The sequence below is a fragment of the Rana temporaria genome, unplaced genomic scaffold (genome assembly GCF_905171775.1).
Source record: "Rana temporaria unplaced genomic scaffold, aRanTem1.1, whole genome shotgun sequence".
Classification (NCBI taxonomy): domain Eukaryota; kingdom Metazoa; phylum Chordata; class Amphibia; order Anura; family Ranidae; genus Rana; species Rana temporaria.
Window position 1 is genome coordinate 8219 of NW_024404647.1, and position 10493 is coordinate 18711.

Genomic DNA, 10493 nt, shown 5'->3' on the forward strand with positions numbered 1-10493 from the left:
ACAGATGGGCATGGATGGGCACTGATAGGGTGCATTGATGGGCACTTATGGGTGGCACTGTTAGATATGCATGGATGGGCACTGATAGGTGGCACTGATGGGTGGCATTGATGGATACTGAAAGATGACACTGATGGGCATCACTAATAAGGAGGCACTGGCAGGCATTAGTGATGGACACTGACTAGCACCATTTGTAGGTACTGATTGGCATTGATTTTGGGCACAGATTGGCATCCTTGGTGGCCATGGGTGGCATACCTGATGGTCATCAGTGGTGGAAATCTCTGGTGGTCCTGGTGGCATCCCTGGTGGCCAAAAGTGGGCATCCTCGGGGGGGGGGGGGGGGGCTGCGCTGATAATTAATCAGCGCAGACCCCCCCTGACAGGATAGACATCGACACAATGACATGGGTAGGAAAATGGGCATACCTGTACGTCTCTTTATATTTTGTCGCGCGCACAAGCCCCGCCGCGTGCCTAGTGAGTGCGCCTGCGGCACTGGGAACTCGATGTTGCAGTCGGCACAGGCAGAACAGGGCGATGCTTTTGCAAACAAGGCATTCCCCTGTTCTGTCTAGTGACATGTCAGTGATCTACTGTTCCCTGTGATCAGGAACAGTGATCAGTGACTTGTCAATGGTAGCTCCTCCCCCTAACAGATAGAATCACTCCCTAGGACACACTTAACCCCTTCAGTGCCACCTAGTGGTTAACCCCTTCACTGCCAGTGTCATTTTCACAGTAATCAGTGCATTTTTATAGCACTAATCGCTGTAAAAATGCTGTCAAAAGTGTCCAATGTGTCCGCCATAAAATCGCAGTCACGATAAAAATCGCAAATTGCCGCCATTACTAGTAGAAAAAAAATTGTAATAAAAATGCCATAAAAATATCCCCTATTTTGTAAAGGCTATAACTTTTGCACAAACCATTAAAGAAACGCTTATTGTGATTTTTTTTTTTATACCAAAAATATGTAGAAGAATACGTATCGGCCTAAACTGAGAAAAAAAATGCTTTTTAAAAATAAAATTGGGGATATTCATTATAGCAAAAAGTAAAAAATATTGCTTTTTTTTTTAAATTGCCGCTCTATTTTTGTTAATAGCGCAAAAAATAAAAACCGCCGAGGTGATCAAATACCACCAAAAGAAAGCTCTATTTGTGGGGAAAAAAGGACGTAAATTTTGTTTGGGAGCCACGTCGCACGACCGCGCAATTGTCAGTTAAAGCGACGCAGTGCCGAATCGCAAAAAGTGCTCTGGTCTTTGGCCAGCCAAATGGTCCGGGGCTTAAGTGGTTAACCACTTCCCGACCGCCGCATGTATATGTACGTCCACAGAATGGCACGTACAGGCAAATGGGCATACATGTACGTCCTTGCCTTCTAGCGGGTGGGGGGTCCGATCGGGACCCCCCCCCCCCGCTACATGTGGCGGGCAGCTTACCTTGGGGAGCGATCCGGGACGACGGCGCGGCTATTTGTTTATAGCCGCTCCGTCGCGATCACTCCCCGGAGCTGAAGAACGGGGAGAGACGTATGTAAACACGGCTTCCCCGTGCTTCACTGTGGCGGCGTATCGATCGAGTGATCCCTTATATAAGGGAGACTCGATCGATGACGTCAGACCTACAGCCACACCCCCCTACAGTTGTAAACACACACTAGGTGAACCCTAACTCCTACAGCGCCCCCTGTGGTTATCTCCCAAACTGCAACTGTCATTTTCACAATAAACAATGCAATTTAAATGCATTTTTTGCTGTGAAAATGACAATGGTCCCAAAAATGTGTCAAAATTGTCCGAAGTGTCCGCCATAATGTCGCAGTCACGAAAAAAATCGCTGATCGCCGCCATTAGTAGTAAAAAAAAAAATAATAAAAATGCAATAAAACTATCCCCTATTTTGTAAACGCTATAAATTTTGCGCAAACCAATCGATAAACGCTTATTGCGATTTTTTTTTATAAAAATAGGTAGAAGAATACGTATCGGCCTAAACTGAGGGAAAAAATGTTTTTAGATATGTTTTTGGGCGATATTTATTATAACAAAAAGTAAAAAATATTGCATTTTTTAAAAAATTGTCGCTCTATTTTTGTTTATAGCGCAAAAAAATAAAAACCGCAGAGGTGATCAAATACCACCAAAAGAAAGCTCTATTTGTGGGGAAGAAAGGACGCCAATTTTGTTTGGTAGCCACGTCGCACGACTGCGCAATTGTCTGTTAAAGCGACGCAGTGCCGAATCGCAAAACCTGGCCTGGGCATTTAGCTGCCTAAAGGTCCGGGGCTTAAGTGGTTAAAGAAACTTTTTTTTTTTTTCAAATGACATTTAATTTATTTATTTTTTATTGCATTGTAGTGTAAATATGAGACCTGAGGTCTTTTTGACCCCGCATCTCATATTTAAGAGGACCTGTCATGCTTTTTTTCAATTACAAGGGATGTTTACATTCCTTGTAATAAGAATAAAAGTGATAAATTAGATTTTTTTTTTTTAAAACAGTGTAAAAAATAAAAAGTAAAAAATATAAGAAAATATTTTTTTAAACGCGCCCCGTCCTGCCGAGCTTGCGTGCAGAAGCGAACAATAATTCTAGCCCTAGACCTCCTTTGTAACTCAAAACATGCAACCTGTAGAATTTTTTAAACGTCGCCTATGGAGATTTTTAAGGGTAAAAGTTTGTCACCGTTCCACAAGCGGGCGCAATTTTGAAGCGTGACATGTTGGGTATCAATTTCCTCGGCGCAACATTATCTTTCACAAAATGAAAAAGAAATCGGGCTAACTTTAATGTTGTCTTATTTTTTCATTTAAAGCGGTAGTTCACCCCCCCCCCGACACATTTTACCATCGAGACAGGCATTGTAGCGCGAGCTACAGTATGCCTGTCCCGATTTTTTTAACCCCGTACTCACCTTGTAGTCGTCCATCGTAGATTCCGGCTCCCGCGGGGAATGGGCGTGCCTATGGAGAGGGAGGATGATTGACGGCCGGCCCTGGCACGTCACTCTCCCCGAAGACAGCCGGAGTAGGTCTCGGCTCTTCACGGCGCCTGCGCACAGGCTATGCGCACGCGTCGTGAAGACCAAGCCTATTTCGGCTATTTCCGGAGAAGCGTGACGCGCCAGAGCCGGCCGTCAATCATCCTCCGTCTCCATAGGCACGCCCATTCCCCGGAATCTTCGATGGACGACTACAAGGTGAGTACGGGGGTAAAAAATTCGGGACAGGCATACTGTAGCTCGCGCTACAATGCCTGATTTTAAGGTAAAATAAAAAAAAATAAAAATTTTCCCGTCGATAGGGTGAACCCCCGCTTTAAAAACAGTGTATTTTTTCCCCAAAAAAGTGCGCTTGTAAGACTGCTGCGCAAATACAGTGTGACAGAAAGTATTGCAACGGCCGCCATTTTATTCTCTAGGATGTTAGACAAAAATATATATATATATATATATATATATATATATACAGTATATACGTTTTATTTTGCTAGAAAATTACTTAAGAACCCCCAAACATTATATATATAGGGGCAGATCCTCAAAGAAATTACCTGTTGATACGCCGCGTAATTTCAAATTTTGCGCGTCGTATCTTTTTTTTTTGGTATCCACCAAACAGATACGACGGCATCTGTTTTAGATCCGACAGGCGTACGCCTTAGTACGCCGTCGGATCTAAGATGCAATTTTCCGGCGGCCGCTGGGTGGCGTTTCCGTCGTATTCCGCGTCGAGTATGCAAATTATCTATTTCCGACGATCCACAAACGTACGAGCAGCCGTCGCATTCTTTTACGTCGTTTCAGTTCGGCTTTTTCCGGCGTATAGTTAAAGCTGCTATCTGGTGGCGTACTCCATGTTAAGTATGGCCGACGTTCCCGCGTATAATTTTGAAAATGTAAATTCGTTTGCGTAAGTCGTCCGTGAATGGGGCTGGACGCCATTTAAGTTCACGTTGAAAACAATGATGTCCTTGCGACGTCATTTGGAGCAATGCACCCTGGGAGTTTTCCCGGACGGGGCACGCGCAGTTCGTTCGGCGCGGGGACGCGCTTAATTTAAATGAAACACGCCCCCTACTCGCCACATTTGAATTCCTCGCCCTTACGCCGCGAGAGATACACTACGCTGCCGTAACTTACGGCGCAAATTCTTTCAGGATTCAAACCAAAGCCAGGTAAGTTACGGCGGCGCAGCGTATCTTTGTGCATCTGCCCCGTAATGTTTGGGGGTTCCAAAGTAATTTTCTAGTAAAATAAAATGTTTTTTACTTATAAACACCACATCTCATTAAGGTGGTTAATAATATCCCCCCCCATTCTAGCACAGAAATCAGCTGCCATTTAAAAAAAAAAACGGTCAGAATTCTGGCACGGTGCCAACTCCCATTCTTCGTATACAACCCCCCCCCCCCCCCCCCATTACATATAATCTGTCATATCTCCACAATGACTATAGCTACAGAGTCCCATGTGGGATGATATCGAAGGTCTCGGGCTGATCTTTCAAACGATATAAATATGTTGGTGTATTAGGCGCCCTCTTCCCAGATATAGCCGTGTGATTTGGGATGACATTACACTTTATTGGGACTGCACACAGCTGGGAGATTTGAATCCGGTTCAGACTGGCAGTTGGTCTCCATGGCACCAGAACATTCCAGAGTGGAAGTAGCCTGCTTACCAGAGTGCAGACTGGCAGTTGGTCTCCATGGCACCAGAACATTCCAGAGTGGAAGTAGCCTGCTTACCAGAGTGCAGACTGGCAGTTGGTCTCCATGGCAACAGAACATTCCAGAGTGGAAGTAGCCTCCTTACCAGAGTGCAGACTGGCAGTTGGTCTCCATGGCAACAGAACATTCCAGAGTGGAAGTAGCCTCCTTACCAGAGTGCAGACTGGCAGTTGGTCTCCATGGCAACAGAACATTCCAGAGTGGAAGTAGCCTGCTTACCAGAGTGCAGACTGGCAGTTGTTATGATGTCACAGCAGAGTGCAGAGTGGCAGTTGGTCTCCATGGCAACAGAACATTCCAGAGTGGAAGTAGCCGGCTTACCAGAGTGCAACTGGCAGTTGCTATGATGTCACAGCAGAGTGGCAGTTGGTATCCTTGGCAACAGAACATGTCAACAGTAGGAAGCCAATTTAAGGGAGTCGGAGGGAAGTCCAGTCATAACGTTGTCGAGTGTTGATCGAAGCAGAAGTGTGAGAGGAGCTCTCTGATAACAAAGAGAAAAGAGATACACATATAGCGTTTTTTTTAGCGTCGCAGAGCGAGAAAAGACAAATTAGTAGAGCGAGATTTACTAATTCTTATTATTATTAAAAAATTACAACAATGACTTCAAGAAAGATCATTGAGAAGCGCACCACGCGCACCACGCGCGCCACCACCACCCCCACCACCCCCCATGTCACAGCCATGCGCACCCCCACCACCCCCCATGTCACAGCCAGCCAGAGCTTCAGGAATGCAGGGGCAGCTGTGCTCCGCAGCCTGAAACCCAAAGCTAAAGAACCCGTAGTCGTCAAAGTGCCGACCCAAAAGAAGCAGCCGGTGAAGGTAAGATTAGTATTTTATTTATATTAGCAAATGTTTGATATCTATAGGGATTAGATGTATCATAATCCACACAGAGTGATAGATTCCAAGCATTTCTTTCCTTTAATGTTAATGATTGTGGCTTACAGCTAGTGACACCCCATCATCATCTCAGAAAATCAGAATATTAACTGCTTGTAAATATGTTCTGTGTGAATGGGGGAAAAACAAATGATCTCAGGCTATATATTCCCTGCAGATTGAATGTATGACTGGGGAAAATACTGCATAATGGCCACTAGGTGGCATTGGCTACTTGTAAAAAAAAAATATATATATATATATATATATATATATATATATATATATATATATATATATTCCTCAGCTCCATCTAGTGGCCACAATGAAGTATTTTTTTCCGTTGACACATTTGAGCTGCACAGAATACAGATGCATCTCAGTAATTCAATTCAAAAAGTGAAACTTATTATATTATATATATATATATATATACCGTATATACGCGAGTATAAGCCGACCCGAATATAAGCCGAGGCACCTCATTTTACCACAAAAAAATTGGAAAACGTATTGACTCGAGTATAAGCCTAGGGTGTCCATCTGCATGCCTCACTGTGTCTATGCCTCACTGTGTCCATGTGCATGCCTCACTGTGTCCATGTGCATGCCTCACTGTGTCCATGTGCATGCCTCACTGTGTCCATGTGCATGCCTCACTGTGTCCATGCCTCACTGTGCCAATGCCTCACTGTGTCCATGCCTCACTGTGCCCATGCCTCACTGTGTCAATGCCTCCCTGTGCCCATGACTAGACTGACGTTTAACATGGGAGTCTATGGAAGGGGTGCCCGGCTTTGAAAAATCGGTGATCCCTAGCCATAGGTCTCCCAGGCAACAAACTTTGCACACTTGTAGAGGAGAAATGGAGCTACATGTGTGCCAAGTTCTGGGCCAGTACCGGGTCCCCCAAATCACCGGAGAAATTACTGTTTAACATGGGAGTCTATGGAAGAGGTGTCCGGATTTGAAAAATCGTTGCTCCCCGGCTGTAGGTCCCCCGGACAACAAACACGTTTTACAACACATTTTTTTTCTCAGTTTAGGCCGATACGTATTCTTCTACATATTTTTGGTAAAAAAAATCACAATAAGCGTATATTGGTTTGCGCAAAAGTTATAGGGCCAGATTCTCAAAGAATAACGTTATGCTGCGGCGGCGTAACGTATCCCATTTACGTTACACCGCCGCAAGTTTACAGCGTAAGTGCCTGATTCACAAAGCTCTTACCTGTAAACTTGCGGCGGTGTAACGTAAATGCGCTCGGCGTAAGCCCGCCTAATTTAAATGGGGCGTCCCCGCACCGAACGTACGTACTTAACGGACGACTTACGCAAACGACGTAATTTTCAAATTTCGACGCGGGAACGACAGGCCATGCTTAACATTGGCTAGTCCACCTAGAGGGCAGCCTTAGTTTTACGCGGCGCATCTCAACGACGTAAAACGTAAACGACGTAAAGTTAGAGCGACGGGTAACGCGGACGTTCGTGAATCGCCGTAAGTAGTCATTTGCATATTCTACGCCGACCGCAATGGAATCGCCACCTAGCGGCCGGCCTAGAATTGCATCCTAAGATCCGCTGGTGTAATTCAATTACGCCTGTCGGATCTTAGGGCTATCTATGCGGAACTGATTCTATGAATCAGCCGCATAGATACGACAAGCGTATCTCAGAGATACAATGGCGTATCAGGAGATACGCCGTTGTATCTCTTTTGTGAATCTGGCCCACAGTGCCTACAAAATAGGGGATAGATTTATGGCATTTTTATTTATTTTTTACTAGTAATGGTGGCGATCTGCAATTTTTATCGTGACTGTGACATTGCTTCAGACACAGCGGACACTTTTGACACTGTTTTGGGACCATTGTCATTTATACAGCGATCAGTGCTAAAAAAATGCACTGGTTACTGTATAAATGTCACTGGCAGGGAGGGAGTTAACATTAGGGGGCGATCAAGGGGTTAAATGTGTTACCTAGGGAGTGATTCTAATTGTGGGCGGGGAAGTTTCCTTATTGGATGATAGTCGCTCACACTGCGTTTTATGCTGTAAGGTAGGTACTCCAATGTGTGAGAGTACCACCTTTATAAAGAAGTGTGAGCGCTACTTCCAGGAATTGTCTGACTTCATGGTGACTACTCCCGCAGGATTGGATGTGTCAGTCAGCTGGCGCCGGAGTGATATATTTCCCCCTTGTGGATTATTTTGTCTATATTCCGCCAATATTTGGTCAAATATTAAACCGATAATTTCACGGCAAACTTAAAGGGGTTGTAAAGGTACAATTTTTTTTTTCCTAAATAGCTTCCTTTACCTTAGTGCAGTCCTCCTTCACTTACCTCATCCTTCCATTTTGCTTTTAAATGTCCTTATTTCTTCTGAGAAATCCTCACTTCCTGTTCTTCTGTCTGTAACTCCACACAGTAATGCGAGGCTTTCTCCCTGGTGTGGAGAGTCGTGCTCGCCCCCTCCCTTGAGGGAGGAGGGGGCGAGCAGGAGAGTCAGGACGCTCTCTACGTTGCAGATAGAGAAATGAGCTGTGTGTTAGTGGGCGTTCTGACTCTCCGGTAGTCCAAGGGAGGGGGTGAGCATGACACTCCACACCAGGGAGAAAGCCTTGCATTACTGTGTGGAGTTACAGACAGAAGAACAGGAAGTGAGGATTTCTCAGAAGAAATAAGGACATTTAAAAGCAAAATGGAAGGATGAGGTAAGTGAAGGAGGACTGCACTAGGGTAAAGGAAGCTATTTAGAGAATTAATTTTACCTTTACAACCCCTTTAAATTCTTCTAAACTTGGCTTTCGTCCATGGTTGGGGGGTTGATACTCAGGAAAGATTGAAGTCTATCATTCTGCAGAACATCCAGAATAGTTTTATGAAAGTTGTAACTCATGTCTGTGTTTTATAAAAGAAGGATCTGAACTTATGTTTCCTATTTGTTTTATTTACAGGAAGTATCAGCAAGAGAAGAGCAATGGAAGAAGGAGAGGCTGAGCCTGGAGGCGGAATTGAAGGAGGAAAGGAGGACTGATCAAAAGAAGACAAAGGATGAACTGGAACACCTTCAATTGAACATTAGGGATAATTGGCGGACAAACGACGAACAAAGGGAGAATGAATGGAATTATATGGATAAGAAAATGAAACATATGGATGGCAGACTGATAGATGTCCTGGAGCAACTAAGAATTGCTAGAGAGGAAATGGGGGAACCAACAAAGAGGTTGGAAGAAAAACTGGACGAGATAGCACGCCAACTCAGCAAAGAACTGAAGGCAATTGAGTCCAAAATGGAAAAGAGAGAAGAAACCTGGAAGAATGAGAGGAAGGAGCTAGAAGAGAAATGTAGCAAAGACAAGAAGGAGTTGGAAGATAAACTGAAAATCGAAAGCCAAGAGAGAAAGGAACTTGCAAAGAATTTGAAGGCGATGAAAGACGAAATGGGGGGGTCTGAAGCAAAATGGAATGAGGACAAGAAGCCGATAGAGAAAAAATTGGCAGAAATCAGTGTTAACGTGGACAACAACCGCAGGCACATGTATGAGAGTCTTTGGAAGATGGAGGAAATGTTGGAGAAGATTACGGGCCAAATCAAAATGTGGGAAAAGGAGATGAAAGACCAAAAGGTCCATCTGGAAGACGAGCAGAAGAATATGAATGAAAAATACAACAATGAAAGGATGGAGATAGAAGAAAAATTGAACCACGAAAGAATGCCGAAAGACGAGATATTGAAAGAGATTAAGGCCCAAATGGAAAATAATATCAAGGAGATGGAGGTCCAACAAAACAAGGCCCTAAAGGAGACAGAGGACCAATGTAAGAAGGTGGAAGGAAAACTGAATGAGATCGAGGGCCATCTGAAGCAAGAACGGGAGATGGAGGACCAAAGAAAGAAGGTCTTAGAAGAGATGGAGAGAAAATTAAGGGAGATGGAAGACAAACTGAAAGAGGCCGAGGACCAAGGAAAGAACGAACGCAAGGAGATGGATGGCAAACCGAAGATGATGGAGGAGAAATTAAAGAAGACTGAGGACCAGCTGGAAAAGGAAAGAAAGGAGATGGAAGACAATATGAAAAAGAGAGAAGACAAATGGGACCAGGACAAGAAGGAGATGGAAGAAAAATTGAACCAGGACAGGAAGGAGATGGAAGTAAAATGGAACCAGGACAGGAAGGAGATGGAAGTAAAATGGAACCAGGACCGGAAGGAGATGGAAGACGAAATGAAAAAAAGAGAAGACAAATGGGACCAGGACAGGAAGGAGATGGAAGTAAAATGGGACCAGGACCGGAAGGAGATGGAAGACGAAATGAAAAAAAGAGAAGACAAATGGGACCAGGACAGGAAGGAGATGGAAGGACAGATGAACAAAAAGATAGAGGATATGGTAAGTATCGTTGGCATATTATTGAATATTTAGGGGATATTGCAGGAACATGGGAAAGTTTTAGGGATGTCTGATTTCTGGAACTGGGAGATAAAATCATAGATTATATCTAAATGCAAACCCCATGCAGATATAAAAGACACAAGTGAATGCAGATCTGCATTCATTAATACAGCCTTAGGCCGGGTACACACGAACAAACATGTATGGTGAAAGCGGTCCGTCGGACCGTTTTCACTAGAGGTCGACCGATATATCGGTCGGCCGATATATCGGCCGATATTTTGCGTTTTTAAAGATATCGGCATCGGCCGATTATTTGGTAAATTAGGCCGATTGTCTAGGATCTGTGCTGGGTGGAATTCTTCCGCCTGCCTGCCCGCCCGCTCGTCGCTATCTGCTGACTTTATATTTGTTTCCGTTTAGGAAGTCTGCAGCCAACCAGCGGACCGGTAACA

At 44.4% G+C, this 10493-nt stretch overlaps 1 protein-coding gene across 1 annotated transcript; it reads left to right on the top strand.

Annotated features, from left to right (window-relative positions):
- Window positions 1-8465: 8465 nt before the first annotated feature.
- LOC120922805 (golgin subfamily A member 6-like protein 2) lies at window positions 8466-10068 on the top strand. The gene has a single exon (XM_040334806.1). It carries the CDS (start codon window positions 8773-8775, stop codon window positions 10066-10068), a length of 1296 nt encoding a protein of 431 aa, XP_040190740.1. The 5' UTR covers window positions 8466-8772.
- Window positions 10069-10493: the final 425 nt, after the last annotated feature.